Here is a 17409-nt window from a genome sequence, read left to right on the forward strand (position 1 = left end):
CACTGCCTCTTACCAACTCAGCCCTGGACGCCCTCTCTGGTGCCACCGTGTTCACAAAGTTGGACCTTTGGAGCGCCTACAACTTGGTGCACATCAGAGAAGGTGATGAGTGGAAGATGGCTTTCATTACCCCTACAGGCCACTATGAGAGTCTTGTCATTCCTTTTGGACTTTGCAATGCCCCTGCCGCTTTTCAACACTTCATTAACGATGTCCTCCGGGACATTTTAGGCCGGTGGGCATTTATTATCTGGACGACATTCTCATTTACTCCCGCATCGTTGATGAACACATCCAGCACGTCAGGGCGGTCCTAAAGAGATTACTCGCCCATCAGCTGTACTGTAAGTTGGAGAAGTGCGCTTTTCACAAGTGCTCCACCCTGGGCCATGGACCCGCAGAAGCTAGAGGTTGTGCGTCATTGGCCCCTACCCAAGACCCTTAAGCAACTTCAACGGTTTCTTGGGTTTGCGAATTTCTATCGTCGCTTTATCCGGGACTACAGTACAGCTGCCCTGACTCGTCCCTCATCTTTCCCTTTCAACCTCAACTCCACTGCCATCTCCGCTTTTAAGAGACTCTGCCACCGTTTTACGACCGCTCCAATCCTTCTCCATCCTGATGCCAGTAAATTGTTTGTTGTGGAGATGGACGCTTCAGATGTGGGCGCTAGAGCTGTTCTTTCCCAACAAGGTCCAGATCAGAAACTACACCCATGTAGTTTCTTCTCCAAAAAATTCGACACCACTCAGCAGCGATACAGGGTAGGGGATCGCGAGCTGCTGGCCATAAAGTGGGCTTTGGAGAATGGCGTCACTGGCTCCAGGGCGCCAGGGAGCCATTCATCATCTGGACTGACCATCAAAACCTAATCACCATCCGAAACTTAAAACAGCTAAATCCCAGACAGGCGTGGTGGGTGTTATTTTTTAGACATTACAATTTCCACCTCTCGTTCCGCCCGGTCCAAAAACACCAAGGCAGATGCCCTCTCTCACCAACACAAGGTGGACTTCCCCAGGCGGATCCCGCGCCTGTCCTTCCATGTTCAAAAATCATCACACCACTGCCCACTGCCAGGCGCAGACGACAGAGGCTGAGCCGGCAGGTGCGCCGTCTGGACAACTCTACGTCCCCAACACCATGAGATCTGAAGTTCTCCAGTGGGGTCACTTCTTCCCCATCTCCGAACATCCAGGCATACGACGCACCCTCCAGTTCCTCCAGTGCAACTTCTGGTGGCCATCCATAGCAAGGGACGTCAATGAGTTCGTTCAGGCGTGCCCAGTGTGCGCCAGGGCAAAGGACACCAACCGTCCATCAGAAAAAATTTCAACCTCTTCCGGTTCCCCGTCGACCCTGGACGCACATTGCTGTCGATTTTGTCACAGGCCTGCCAGTCTCCAAAGGAAAAGACACCATCATGACCATCGTCAATCGGTTCTCTAAGGCCGTGCACGCGGTGGCCCTCGCTGGACTCCCATCAGCCAAAAGTACAGCCGAGCTGTTATTAGAGCACACAGTCCGTCTGCATGGGTTCTCAAAGGGCATTGTCTCGGACAGAGGGCCCTAGTTCACTGCCAAGTTCTGGAGGGCCTTCTGCCGTCTGATTGATTAGCACTGTTCGTGACAGCTATAAATTTATAAATGCATAAATGTGTAAAGGATGAACTATCATTTTGTTTGTGTGTTTTTTTTACAATATGTCTGGATTGTATGGATTTTTAATAACATACATTAAAATAATTAAATCAAAAATTTTTAATAAATGCAAAAAAAAACCCACAAAAAAACAGTACATACAGTATGTCCACCATGTTATGAGAAGGATGAATGACAAACAAGATTGACATTTAATCTGGATCTATGGAAACAAATGTTCAAGGTAACCTTAGACAGTTTTACAAGCAAAATAATAATAGTAGTATTCTAAAATTGTATTAAGTAACAGTGACAGGGTTAATGTTACATTTGAACAGCCACAAATACAATATCATAAAAATTAGGAAATAGAGTAGTCATAATTGTAGTTGTTGTCAATATTTAAAGAGGTGGTCAATATCACATATTTGGACGATAGCAGTTACACTTTAACTTTTTATTTATTTAACCAGTGCACATATCTACCGTTCACTAAAAGGTGGCTTTAGGGCAAATTGCCTCTTGTACTTTGATTTGATAATAGTGTATGAGGCACACAACATTAGAGTTCAGGTGGCTCTTGAAGACTGCAATGTATTTTTAAATTCAGGCTATTGAGATATCCATGATCCGGCCCCACACATTTTGTCCTTTGTCATTATGACTGTTAAAACACTTCACGTAAAGGCCATGCAGAAAAGAAATATTTTACTTTACCAGGTTTTACCTGGGTACAAAAGAACTATATACTATGATAACACACTTATTGAGTACAAATGTGAGAATCAAATCAGGAAATGTAGCAAATTAAATATAATTTAGTTTTTCAACAGTGTACTCTGAACTCAGATTTCCTGTTTATGCATACAATATTAATTTTCACTTCTGCTAGAACAAGTAAGTTTGCCATTAGTTTAAAAAATTAAGTTAGTTCACAATTACATTTTTAGTTAATTATCCCTAACTATTGTATGTAACTACGTGCATATCTATATAGTAAGAACTTGTATGTGTATAGATGTATATAGAAAGAGTTGTGCAGCTTTAAATACATCCAAGACATCCAGCCTGCTTCGTATTGTCATTCGGCATTTTTTGGGCCATTATGCTTGATTTTCCAATGTGATTAACGTCACAGGTTTTTCGAATTTCCTGGTGCTTTCCCTGAAACAATGAAGCAATACATTTTAAATTGTTTAAAATAACTTTATCACCAAGTACAGATCATGTGTTTAGTTTGTGGTGATTATTTCTAGGTCTGCTGCAGTATACTTACATGAAGTACTTCTCTCCATATGGCACAGTGAACCAGTTCTGTTTTACTTGTCGTTTTACAGACAAGACAGTCGATCCAGGGCTAAATTAATAAATAAATAAGTAAAATTAAAAGAAAGTTTTGTTTAGCAAAGTTTTTCAATGCTATAAAATATCAATGATCGCAGTGTTTCTATGGTTAATAGGCTTTTTGATATTAAATAAAAACTGCTTTGTCAATTTCAAAAGGCTGAAGGCATTAATCCAAAAGGTTAAACACTTCATGAGGTTAAGAATTAGGCAATAAAGATCATACACACCGTTTTTTCTTTTTGAGTATCACATTCATGTCGATGCTTATATGCGTTCTTATCAGTCTTCTTGCATGTTGTGACTTTCAGAAGGACATTAACATTCAGGCTGCTCTGCATAGTCTGTGAAAAAGAGTATTGAGTTGCCACATTAATGCACATGGCTGTAAATGTTGATTTGAAGGCGAGGTGGTAAACATGAAATAGTCAGTTATGTGATACTTACAGATTTTACCATTATTTACCATTATTATTTATTACATTGTTTTATTTTAAATGATCTAATTTGTGATGTTACTTTATGCCTCAAACCCCACGCCAATGTAAATACTAACAGTGACTAGATTTTGCTGTAATAATTACACAGATAAAACAACTTGATAAAATGATATAATTGTTTAAACTTGCTTGTTGGAATGTTTTAGATTATATGTTGCAGATGCAATCAGTGGTACAATGTCAATGTCAAGAATTCTACCAATACCCATACTTTATTTAAAGTGTTATTTACACAAACAAAAGCAACTCCTCAAAATACTGACAGAACTTACCATTGGAGCTTTTAAGAATGAATGAAAATCAACATGATGATCCTTTCCAAATCTACGGTTCCCTTCTTCCAGCGCTTTGTCAATGTGTTTTTGTAATGTAATAGACAGGTGTCTGTAGTCAGTGGGTGTCTGAGCAGAAACCAGCAGAGTCAGAGCTGCCAGCAGCAACAACTTTAGTGCAACATCCATGATGTGCAGGAACACTGAGCTGTGTGTCGCAAGTTGTGTTTAATCAACTACTGCCCTTTAGGACTCAAACACACACAACACCCAAAACACCCATATGCTGGTATAGCATATCTGCTTATTCTCACAAGATAAAACACTATGTTTAGATGTTGCATGCAGAGTGAGAACTTATAATATTGCATTAATTTATTGAAACGTGTATAACTTGTAAATAAACTATTTGATTAATTTACAAGATGTAATTTAGTTTTTATAGATTACTAGCCTATATAATACTAAGGTTTTCAGGATGAAATTCAAATTGAAATTACTGTGTCCTATTAATATGATGTCATCCGTGATAACCAACTGGTAAGAAATATAAAACAGGAATTTGTTCTACATCGTATAAAAAAACACTAACTGTTCTTTTTAAAAAAAAAATATTTGTTTTTTTTACATAACAATATATAGCAATTTTTTAAAATATCACAGGACTTAATTTCATAGCACTTAGTACTAGTACAGTACTACAGAACAGAAAGGAGGAAAGAAAATACAGTAGTAGAATAATAATTTCCAACAGTTTTTCATTGTTTTGAATACTATGTAATATGTTTAGTCTTTTAAGGTTTTTTTTATATCTAGCCAAGTAACTTCAATAGTAACATTTTAAAAGTCTTAATGAAAATATTATTATTATTATTATTATTATTATTGTAAATGTCAGAGATGTGTGTGTTCATATTTATACAAAAATTCATTTATATTTGAGTTCATTTGTTTGTAAAATGCTTGATTCATTAATATGATATTCATTGTCATAAAAAGGGTTGATGTTTCTTTAAGAAAATCCATACTTGAAGTAACAGGTCACATGTTGTGCATGGAAACCATGGCATTATGGGTAGTACATATATGAAGGCAGAAACGCACATGCTCTACAGCCTGAAAAGAGAGACGTTTTATCTGCATGGTCTAAGGGCGCACACGGTAATTTATGTTTAACTCTGTTACATTGTGTGTTTAATTTTGTGTTCATATCTATTTAAGTAACAGTGTTTGAAAATTGTGTACATTGAATCAAGTTTTGGACACACGTGTACTTGTATGTCAGTGGACATTCAAATTGAGAGACTGTGAAAAGAGATGCATGTTTAAATATGCTTATGTTTGCTTTTTGTAGTTTTCACGGTGTCCGCTTAAGAGAGGGAGAGAGAGTCAGAGTTAAATAAACAACAAAATGACATCAGTATGAAGCGTGGCTATCATTTTATTAGACCAGTGCAGCTACAGTGAAAACGTAACGCCATCACAGTCCACGGCTTGAGGTATTGAACGGCATCGCGTCGGAGAAGGCACGGCAAGATCGCGGGTGCATCACGTTGAAAAAGACGTCGGAGAAAGACGGAGACACGAGCAGACGCATCACGTCGGAGAAGAGGCCATTTTACAGCTAAGGTCAAAAGTACTGCATCGCAACCAGTAGAGGGCGACATTCTTCCGCGGAGATTACAGCCTTTCAGGTATCCTTTCCAAAAGCTTCAGAGAACAGTGTTTATTCCATCTTAGAGTTTGGAAGAGATCAACTCCGCAATCAACTGCAGGTTGGACTGTACCATCTTCACATCTACACCTTTTCTAAAAAAAAAAAAAAAAAAAAGAGAAGACTGTTTACTGCTTTAATTGGTTTACTATTACAACCTTTCTAATGTTTATGCTTTAGCAGTAATATTATTGTGAAATGTGCTAAGAGTACTTTTGATCTATGAGTAATTACTTTAAAGTGCTTTGGTAAGCGTTTACAATGTCATTCCATGGGGGAAAATCACAGTGTGGTGAATCAAAAGAGCAAACTGCGAATATTCAAGCAGAGTTGATTAGACTAACTGAATTATTAGAATCTCAAACTAATGACATAGAAAGGAAAAGATTAGAGTCCCTCATAGGTGATATGCACTCTAAGATACAGTCACTTAAAACAGTAATGATCGAATCTACTGCTGCTACTTCAGGAAGAGATGAACCCAGGAAGTCTTCACGAGAGAGAAAGTTGACTCCAAAAATGCAGGAGCTTAAACAGCAAGATGTTTCTCAAAAGGAGAACAAATTTATCAAGTTGTATGTGAGCTGGAAAGAACAAATTAAAGCTGCACGTGCCAAAATTAAGTGTGAGTGCTCTGATCAAGACTTAAGTGACCTGATGGATAGTGTAGAAGGAATGGAAACTCAAGTTAAAGATGTGTATGAGCTTATAAGATCTCAATCAGTTCCTTCTACTGAGATGCGAAGAAAAATGGATTCTTGTACAGCAGTAACATCAGATATAATGGGTTTAATGAAGGTGCGAATGAGTGAAGTAGGCCTAGACGAATTTGATGCTGATGCAGAAGATGCAAGAATTCGTATGGTGCTTGACAAAGAATATGCTCAGTCAGTGTACTCATCCACGGGCCCTAGGTCTATTCGTAGTCACCGTTCAAACAGCTCAGTAGACCAGCAAAGCATCACTGCAAAAAGAGCAGAGTGTGCCGCCCAGTTGGCTGCAAAGCAGGCAGAAATAGAGATGGAGGAGGCTATCGCAAATCAAAGGCTAGAACTTAAAAGACTGGAGAATCAGAGAGATCTTCAAGTAATAGCTGCAAAACTCAAAGTGTACTCTGAAGTTGATTCAGCTGAGTCCAGTAAGGATAGTGTAGCAGCAAGCCGCGAGGAACCAAATTGTCCTTTAGCAGCTTCTAAGGAAATAAAAAAAGAACAAGCATGTAAGACAGACAATGAGAGACAGACAAACCATGCTAGCAGTGAAACATCAATAGTACAAGCCTTACATGACACAATGGTTCTCAGTAGACTGCCTGCACCAGAGCCCTCAGTTTTCTCAGGGGACCCACTCAAGTTCTTAGAGTGGAGAACAAGTTTCAAGGCATTAATAGAGCGGCGATGCACAAATCCAGCTGATAAGTTGTTCTACCTACAGAAATACGTCAGTGGTGAGGCACAATCTGTTTTGGAAGGAAGCTTCTACAGAAAGGATGATGAAGCGTATGATCAAGCGTGGGAAGCACTGAATTCCCGATATGGCCATTCATTCGTAATCCAGCGTGCGTTTAGAGAAAAACTAAACAACTGGCCAAAGATTGGTTCGAGAGAGTCTGTCAAACTGAGACAATTCAGTGATTTTCTAACAGCCTGCAGCAATGCCATACCACATATCAAAGGCCTTCAGGTGTTAAACGACTGTGAAGAAAATCAGAAAATGCTACAAAAACTCCCCGATTGGCTGACATCTCGTTGGAATCGGCATGTTACAGTACAGCTGCGACAATTAGAGGAATACCCTACTTTCAAGGAGTTTGCTGATTTCGTGGCACAAGAAGCGGAAATAGCATGTAATCCTGTAACATCTTTTAATGCCCTTAAGCTCACTGAAGACAAGTCATCTAGAGAACTTAAGCGCTCAAAGGCTAATGCATTCTTCACTAATGTGAAGGCATCAGACAAATCAAAAATAGTGACAAAGACATACAATGTAGGAGTAAGAAACTCAGTGGAATCAAACAGTGCCAATAAAATCAACACTGTCCCTTCAGTTTCAAACCCAGTCACTTGCAGGTGCTGTGGGGAAAGTCACTCCATTCACAAATGTCAAACGTTTGACAGCAAGTCTGTGGAAGACAAAAGAAAGTTCATATTAGACAATAACCTGTGCTTTGGCTGTCTTAGGAGAGGACACAACTCAAAGGATTGCAGGAGCAAAGCAACTTGTAGTATATGCAAGAAACGTCATCCTACAATACTTCAGGAAGACCGCCCATCTCCTGCAGCTGTCACATTTCAGCATGCTATGCAAGTAGAACAGAACACGTTTTCTCTTTCTTGTAGCGTTGAGAGTGGTGATGGTGGGAGTACATCGATGATAGTGCCTGTATGGATTTCTTCAACTTCCACTCCTGAAAGGGAGACCTTAGTTTATGCCCTTTTGGATACACAGAGCAGCAACACCTTCGTGGATAAAGAATTATGTGAGAGGATGGGTGCAATTTCAGAGCCAGTCAAGTTAAAACTTACCACAATGATGGGAAGGGATTCTATAGTTCAAAGTAAAAGAGTAAGTGGGCTCAGAATTAGAGGGTTTACCTCCCATGGCTTAATAAGTTTGCCACCTGTCTATACCAGAGACTTCATTCCACTTGAACGTTCTCATATCCCTACCTCAGAAACCGCTAGAAGGTGGAATCATCTGAAAGAAATTGCTCAGGAAGTCCCAATGCTGCTGGATTGTAAAGTAGGACTCCTGATAGGTTACGATTGCTCAAGAGCCTTGGCACCACGTCAAGTCATCACAGGAGGCAATGACGAACCGTATGCCATCAGGACAGATTTGGGTTGGAGCATAGTTGGCTCTTCGCACCACATTGCAAAGTCAACTGAAGTCACAGGCCTGTGTCATCGTGTATGTGTCAAGGAAGTCCCAATACTGACACCAGCTTCCATCATCAGAGCTCTTGAGTCAGACTTTAGTCCAAGGGATAGAAGCATTTCACAAGATGACATACAATTCACACAACTTTTGAATGACAAAATTCACAAGAACTCGGAGGGACACCTTGAGATGCCCCTCCCCTTTAAGACACGGCCACAGTTACCTGAAAATAAGCAGCTGGCTCTGGTGCGTTTGAAGCGCTTGAAAGGAAAATTTGAGAAAGACCAAAAATTTAAGGATGATTATGTCAAATTCATGGCAGACGTCTTCAAGGATGGTGATGCAGAGAGAGCCGAACACCAACCTAAGGAAGGAAACGCTTGGTATATACCTCATCAGGGAGTATATCACGCTAGAAAGCCAGAGAAGATTAGGGTTGTGTTTGATTGCTCTGCCAAATATGGCGGCACTGCATTAAATGATCACTTGTTGACTGGACCTGATCTCATTAATGGGTTAACAGGGGTGCTCTGCAGGTTTCGCAAATATCCAATCACAGTTATCTGTGATGTAGAAAGAATGTTCCACAGGTTTCATGTGAGCCAGGAAGATAGAGACTACTTACGGTTCCTGTGGTGGGAAAATGGCGATACAAACTCCGAGCCAAAGGAGTATCGCATGAAAGTCCATCTTTTTGGCGCAGCATCCTCTCCTGGCTGCGCAAATTATGGAATGAAGTATCTTGCATGTCAGAACGAAAGAGAATACCCTGCAGCAGCCAGTTTCATCAAAAGTAATTTCTACGTTGATGATGGGCTCATCAGTGTGGAAAAGGTGGATGAAGCTATAAGATTAGTACAAGAAGCCCGAAATGTGTGTGCAAAAGGGAAATTACGTCTGCACAAGTTCATCTCAAATGACAGGAAAGTCATGGAGTCTATCCCTGTCAGTGAGCGAGCCAGTGAAATCCAGGATGTGGAGATCGGTTCTGATGAATTCCCAGTCCAGACAGTGTTGGGAGTTAGATGGAATGTAAATAGTGACACCTTTTCATTTAAAGTAGCCTTGGATGACAAACCAGCAACGCGCAGAGGAATCCTCTCAACAGTTGCATCTGTGTTTGATCCGTTAGGCTTCCTGGCTCCCTTCATCCTATTAGGAAAGAAAGTTCTACAGGAGATGTGCCAAAGGGGGTTTGAATGGGATGATCCACTCCCCAAAGAGTTGATGCCACAATGGACCAGCTGGATAAATGATTTGAAGAACCTGCAAAATCTCCAGATTGCAAGATGCTTTGCTCCTGACTCACTAGGGAATGTCCAGAGGATCGAACTCCATCACTTTTCAGATGCGAGTAGCCATGGCTATGGTCAGTGCTCATATATACGAGTGTTGAGTGAAGACAAAGTCCACTGCTCCTTTGTCTTCGGAAAGGCAAGGGTTGCACCCACCAAAATTGCGACAATACCTAGACTTGAGTTAACCGCTGCCGTGATCTCTTCAGCGGTGAGTAGCATGTTAAAAGAGGAGCTGGAGCTTAAAATTGACGCAGAATACTTTTGGACTGATTCAAAGGTAGTCTTGGGCTACATTAACAATGAAGCCCGTAGGTTTCACGTTTTTGTAGCGAATAGAGTACAAAGAATCAGAGAGACGACTGACCCTGCACAGTGGCATTATGTAGAGACACAGCAAAACCCTGCAGATCATGCTTCCAGGGGTCTCAAAGTGTCAGAGTTGATCAACTCGAATTGGCTTACTGGACCCAAGTTTCTCTGGGAAAGAGAAATTGTAACAACAGAAACAGCTCCAGAACTTCTGATTGGCGACCCTGAAATCAGGGCAACGCAAGTGCTACAAACAGAGGTAGCAAACAATGAAAACTTTCTGGAGAGGTTTCGTCGATTTTCAAAATGGCACACTGCATTGAAAGTTGTAGCTCGTATTCAGCAAGTTGCAAGAGACAAGTCAGCTAAACCCATTAATGTTGAAGACATGAGAAATGCTGGCATCAGGCTTGTACAATTGGCACAAAGAGATGCCTTCAAGGATGAGATACAAATACTGAGACATGGCAAATTACCACATGGTAATCCGTTGTTCCAACTTGACCCAGTACTGCAAGATGGTGTTCTCAGGGTGGGAGGACGTTTGAAGAAAGCTTCCTTACCTCTTGACTTGAAGCACCCAGCAATCCTCCCAAGAGATAGTGTGATTACTTGTCTCATTGTTGATTACTGCCATGAAAAGACTCAACACCAAGGCAGAGGACAGACGCTTAATGAATTGAGAGCAAGTGGTTACTGGGTTGTCGGAGGCAGTAAAGTTGTGGCAAACCACCTTAAGCAATGTGTGACATGCAGGAGAGCTCGTAGGCCATTAGAGACACAGAAGATGGCAGATCTTCCTGCTAACCGTGTTGACCCCTCTCCACCGTTCTCATACTGCGGGATGGATTGCTTTGGGCCATTTCTCTGTAAGCAAGGGCGGAAGGGGCATAAGAGATATGGGCTTATATTCACCTGTTTCTCCTCAAGAGCAATCCACATAGAGATGCTGGAAGATCTAACAACTGATGCCTTCATAAATGCCTTGCGATGCTTTATAGCTATCCGTGGAGCTGTAAGAGAAATAAGATCGGATCAAGGGACAAATTTTGTTGGGGCGAAAAATGAGCTGACAAAGGCTTTGGAAGAATTAGACCATGAGAGATTGACCGCTTACCTATCCCAGAAACAATGTGACTTCATTTTGAATGTACCTGATGCCAGTCACATGGGAGGGGTTTGGGAAAGGCAGATCAGAACAATTAGAAACGTTTTAAGTTGGGCCCTTTCTCAGAGCACTGGAAGATTGGATGATGCATCCTTGAGAACTTTCTTCTACGAAGCCATGTCAATCATAAACAGTCGCCCACTCACCACAGATACCATCAATGATCCCAAGGGGCTAGAGCCACTTACACCAAACCATTTACTCACCATGAAATCCTCTGTCCCTCTACCTCCACCTGGGAAATTTGTGCCAGAAGACCTGTATGTGAGGAAAAGGTGGCGAAGGGTACAATATCTGACACAGCAATTTTGGAGTAGATGGAAGAAGGAATACCTGACAAACATCACTCTCAGACAACGATGGCACTCTCCAAGACGAAATGTCAAGGTTGGAGATGTTGTGATTCTCAAGGAGGAAGAGGTTCCCCGCAATGAATGGAGACTTGGACGAGTGATTGCTGTTTGTGCAGATGAAGACGGACTGGTGCAAAAGGCCAAAATTCAAATGGGAAGTAGGAAGTTAGGGAAAAAAGGTCAACGACTGACCAATCCATCAATTCTGGAACGTCCTGTTCATAAACTAGTGGTACTTGTAGAGAAAACCTAGAGTCAATCTGATTGAAAAGGCTGTTCTTTAGAGTGTTAAGTGTCACAAGTTAAACTAGAAGTTTTGAACCAAAAGCTATACTGTATGGTTCAAATTTTTGGTTTGTGAAATTACTAAATTTATTTAAACATTGACAACGTTCATCATAAATTAGTAATTTGGTGGGAGTGTAAATGTCAGAGATGTGTGTGTTCATATTTATACAAAAATTCATTTATATTTGAGTTCATTTGTTTGTAAAATGCTTGATTCATTAATATGATATTCATTGTCATAAAAAGGGTTGATGTTTCTTTAAGAAAATCCATACTTGAAGTAACAGGTCACATGTTGTGCATGGAAACCATGGCATTATGGGTAGTACATATATGAAGGCAGAAACGCACATGCTCTACAGCCTGAAAAGAGAGACGTTTTATCTGCATGGTCTAAGGGCGCACACGGTAATTTATGTTTAACTCTGTTACATTGTGTGTTTAATTTTGTGTTCATATCTATTTAAGTAACAGTGTTTGAAAATTGTGTACATTGAATCAAGTTTTGGACACACGTGTACTTGTATGTCAGTGGACATTCAAATTGAGAGACTGTGAAAAGAGATGCATGTTTAAATATGCTTATGTTTGCTTTTTGTAGTTTTCACGGTGTCCGCTTAAGAGAGGGAGAGAGAGTCAGAGTTAAATAAACAGCAAAATGACATCAGTATGAAGCGTGGCTATCATTTTATTAGACCAGTGCAGCTACAATTATTATTATTATTATTATTATTATTATTATTATTATTATGTTGTTGTTGTTGTTCAGAAATTAGTATTAATTTCAATTTACATTTACACACCACTTTGTTACCTTGGATAGTAACCCAGTGATTTCTGAAATAGGATACATATGATAAACTTCATATCAGAATCACAGAATCAGAATTAGAAAGAGCTTTACTGCCAAGAACATTGGCACATACAAGGAACATGTTTGCACACGCTTTGGTGACAGAAGCTTCCAGAGACGGCAATAACACATAAAAAAACAAGAAATGGAATAAGCTGTGGGCTATTATTAAATAAATATCAGTGGTATTGCACAGTATTACACCTATTGTACATAGTAAGATTGGACATATTTTTATTGCACAGTGGGGAGAACATTTAACTGCTCATGAGGTAGATTGCTTGTGGGGAACAAACCGCTCTTGTATCTGGCTGTCTTGGTGTTTGTTGCTCTGTAATGCCGAACAGACAGCAAAAGTTCAATGAGAAGATGGCTTGGATGTGAGGAGTCCAAAGTGATGTTCAGAGGCCTTTTCTTCACTCTGGATATATGCAGTTCTTGAAAGTTGTATGTATACATGTACTGTATGTACTGTATATGTATGTGTTAATGAAAATGTGTTAATTTAAATAAAAGTCACCAATAAAACTAGACTTTCTGAATAAAACCAAATAAAAGCATTTATAGGCATAGTCACACATCTTATAGTTCTTTTTATTTCCTTTACTCTCACTCTAGTTGGAATTATGACAAAAAACGTAACAGAGATAAAAAAAAAAAAACAAGCTCCAACTAGTGGCAACCCCAATAAAACCTAATGTAAATGTTCACTCTCACTCACTCATCATCTATACCGCTTTATTCTGTATTCAGGGTCACGGGGGGTCTGGAGTCTACCCCAGGAGGCTTAGGGCACAAGGCGGGGCACACTCTGGACAGGGTGCAAAACATATGGTATTTGACGCATGTATGCCAATGTGCCATTGGTTTGGTCACCTTTTTAACTGTTGAGAAATCATGAGGCATAAACTAACTGTCCCACTAAACTTCATAAAGTTATTATTGTACAAACGATTCAAAATGGGTGACACGGTGGGTCGAGGGTTCGTTTCCCACCTCAGGTCTGCGTGCATGGAGTTTGCATGTGCAGGGTTTCCTCCTGGTACTCCAGTTTCCTCCCACAGTCCAAAGACATGCAGATTAGTGTTTCTTAATTGCTGTAATGTGTAAATTATTGCGTGTGTATATGTGCCATGCAATGGATTTGCCCCCCGTACAGGGTGTACCCCACCTCGTGCCCTAAGTCTTCTAGGATAGGCTTCAGGCCCCCCAGGACACTGTAGGATAAAGCAGGATCGAAGATAAATGAGTGATTGAGTATTCAAAATATTAACTGTAGTAAGCACTAATAGAGGACATAGATAATAAATAGATGCCATAGAGGACCATGGATGCCCCTTGTTCACTCTCTGGACTTTTTTAGTGAGAGATGTGATGCAGCTCTGACTATTAATGACAGTGCACTAGTTTAAAGTTATTTGTGACCATCATTATAGTTTTTATACCCAGTAATCTGAATAAAATCTAATAAATTTACAAAGGCAAAATATAAATGCGTTAGTGTGTCAGGCGAGGAGAACAGGAGAGCACACCAAACAAAAACTCAACAAACAGGGCGTATACTGTACCTGCAAGTGTTATGGATTGTTTATAAGCAAGAATCTGTAATGATTTAATAAGATGTCATTAACTTTAAATTCTTGCTATTCTGAGATTAGAAAAAACAATCCAAGTGTTGAAAAATAACACTTTCATGACAAATTTCCAGTGTGTAAAAATAGCTATGAATTTATGAATGCATAAATGTGTAAAGGATGAACTATCATTTTGGTTGTGTGTTCTTTACAATATGTCTGGATTGTATGAATTTTTAATAACATACATTAGAATAATTAAATCAACATTTTTAATAAATGCAAAGAAAGCAGTACATACAGTATGTCCACCATGTCATGAAAAGGATGCATGACAGACAATATGGACATTTAATCTGGATCTATGCATACAAATGTTCAAGATAACCTTAGACAGTTTTACAAGTAAAATAATAATAGTAGTATTCTAAAATTGTATTAAGTAACAGTGACAGGGTTGATGTTGAATTTGAACAGCATACAATATGATATGAACAAGTACAAAAATTATAAAAATTAGGAAATACAGTAGTCATAATTGTAGTTGTTGTCAATCCTTAAAGGGTTGGTCAACATCACATATTTGGACGATAGCAGTTACATTTTAACTTTTTATTTATTTAACCAGTGCACATATCTGCCTTTCACTAAAATCAATACTTTGATACTTTGATAATAGTGTATGAGGCACACAACATTAGAGTTCAGGTGGCTACTGAAGACTGCAATGTAATTTTAAATCGTATTAGTTATATATACCAATTTAGTTTAGCAACCTTGTTTATGAACTATGAATTTAATTAATAATCAGATTCAGGATATTGAGATGTCCATGCTCCTGCCCCACACATTTTCTCCTTTGTTATTATGACTGTTACTAAAGACTTTAAAATACTAAAACTTCACTTAAAGTTCATGCAAAAAAGTAATATTTTACTTTACTTCACATTGTTTATGGTTTTACCTGGATACAAAAAAAATATATACTATGATAACACACTTATTGAGTACAAATGTAAGAATTAAATCAGGAAATGTGGTAAATTAAATATAATTTTTTTCAAAAATGAACTCTGAACTCGGATTTCCTGTTAATGCATGCAAGACGCATTAATTTTCACTTTTACTAGAACAAGTAAATATGCCTTTCGTTTAAAAAATTAAATTAGTTCACAATTACATTTTTTAGTTCATTATCTCTAATTATTATATATAACTACATGCATATCTATATAGTAAGAACTTGTATGTGTATAGATGTATATAGAAAGAGTTGTGCAGCTTTAAAAACAACTAAGACATCCAGATCCTCCAGTGTGATAAACGGGACACATTTTTCGAATTTCCTGGTGCTTTCCCTAACAAAATGAAGCAATACATTTTAAATTGTTTGAAGTAACTTTATCACCAAGTACAGATCATGTGTTTAGTTTGTGGTGATTATTTCTAGGCCTGCTGCAGTATACTTACATGAAGTACTTCTCTCAATATGGCACAGTGAACCAGATCTGTTTTACTTGTCGTTTTACAGACAAGACAGTCGATCCAGGGCTAAATTAATAAATAAATAAGTAAAATCAAAAGAAATTAATTAATCCAAAAGGTTAAATACTTCATGAGGTTAAGAATTAGGCAATAAAGATTATATGCACCGTTTTTTTTTTTTGAGTATCACATTCATGTCGATGCTTATATGCGTTTTTATCAGTCTTCTTGCATGTTGTGACTTTCAGAAGGACATTTACATTCAGGCTGTTCTGCATAGTCTGTGAAAAAGAGTATTGAGTTGCCACATTAGTGCACATGTGGTAAACATGAGGCAACATAGGCAATGTGGTAAACATGAAATAGACAGTTATGTGACACTTACAGGATTTACCATTATTTACCATTATTATTTATTACATTGTTTTATTTTAAATTATCTTATTTGAGATTGTTGCTTTATGCCTCAAACCCCACGCCAATGTAAAGACTGCAGTAAAGACCATTTTGTATTCAACAGTCGCCACACAATTTTCTCACTCTCTTTATCTTCATTTTGAACAGTACTGCCTGTTTATGAGCAAATGCCAGTTCAGGATAAATGAACACCTTTATTTATACAAATAGCAAAACTACTAACAGTGACTAGATTTTGCAGTAATAATTACACATATAAAACAACTTGAAAAATGATATAATTGTTTAAACTTGCTTGTTGGTATGTTTTAGATTATATGTTGCAGATGCAATCAGTGGTACAATGTCAATGTCAAGGATTCTACCAATACCCATACTCTATTTAAAGTGTTATTTACACAAGTAAAGCAACTCCTCAAAATACTGACAGAACTTACCATTGGAGCTTTTACTGTAAGAATGGATGAAAATCAACATGATGATCCCTTCCAAATTTACGGTTCAGCGCTTTGTCAATGTGTTTTTGTAATGTAATAGACAGGTGTCTGTAGTCAGTGGGTGTCTGAGCAGAAACCAGCAGAGTCAGAGCTGCCAGCAGCAACAACTTTAGTGCAACATCCATGATGTGCAGGAACACTGAGCTGTGTGTCGCAGGTTGTGTTTAATCAACTACTGCCCTTTAGGACACACACACACACACACACACACACACACAACACCCAAAACACCCATATGCCCGTATAGCATATCTGCTTATTCTCACAAGATAAAACACTAGGTTTAGATGTTGCATGCAGAGTGAGAACTTATGATATTGCATTGAAATATTACAACGTGTATAACTTGTAATTAAACTATTTGAATAATTTACAGGATGTAATTTTGTTTTTCACAGATTATTAGCCTATATAATACTAAGGTTTTCTGGATAAAATTCAAATTGAAATTACTGTGTCCTATTAACATGATGTCATCCGTGATAATAATGATAATAGACCTATAAATCCATTTTCAAGCTTCAAAGCTTTTTTTCACACTTCAGTGAGGCGCAATGACTGAGGGGAAATGTTTCATGTCCACTTCCTTTTTAACCGTTGAGCAATCATGGAGCAGAAAAATTTCATAAAGGTATTTTTGCACAAAGTATTCAAAATGGAAACTGCAATAAGCACTAATAGAGAACCATATATGGGTGAATAGTGCTGCCTCTTGCTTAATCTGTGAACTTTTTCAGTAAAAGAGGTAATGAAGCTCTGACTATGAATGAAAGTATAATGGTAGCTTTACTTGTACATCAGTAAAATTTTACTGAA

General features: G+C 38.7%; 1 protein-coding gene across 1 annotated transcript; it reads right to left on the reverse strand.

Moving 5' to 3' along the window:
* Positions 1 to 1804: 1804 nt before the first annotated feature.
* On the reverse strand, positions 1805 to 3966 carry LOC128528930 (cystatin-like protein). The gene is made up of 4 exons (XM_053502132.1): positions 3758 to 3966; positions 3216 to 3329; positions 2918 to 2998; positions 1805 to 2805 (listed from the first exon to the last, which is right to left on the reverse strand). The coding sequence occupies exons 1-4, from the start codon at positions 3944 to 3946 to the stop codon at positions 2686 to 2688; spliced, it is 504 nt and encodes a 167-aa protein (XP_053358107.1). The 5' UTR covers positions 3947 to 3966; the 3' UTR covers positions 1805 to 2685.
* Between the last annotated feature and the right edge of the window lie 13443 nt (positions 3967 to 17409).

Source organism: Clarias gariepinus, chromosome 1 (assembly GCF_024256425.1).
Source record: "Clarias gariepinus isolate MV-2021 ecotype Netherlands chromosome 1, CGAR_prim_01v2, whole genome shotgun sequence".
Taxonomy (NCBI): domain Eukaryota; kingdom Metazoa; phylum Chordata; class Actinopteri; order Siluriformes; family Clariidae; genus Clarias; species Clarias gariepinus.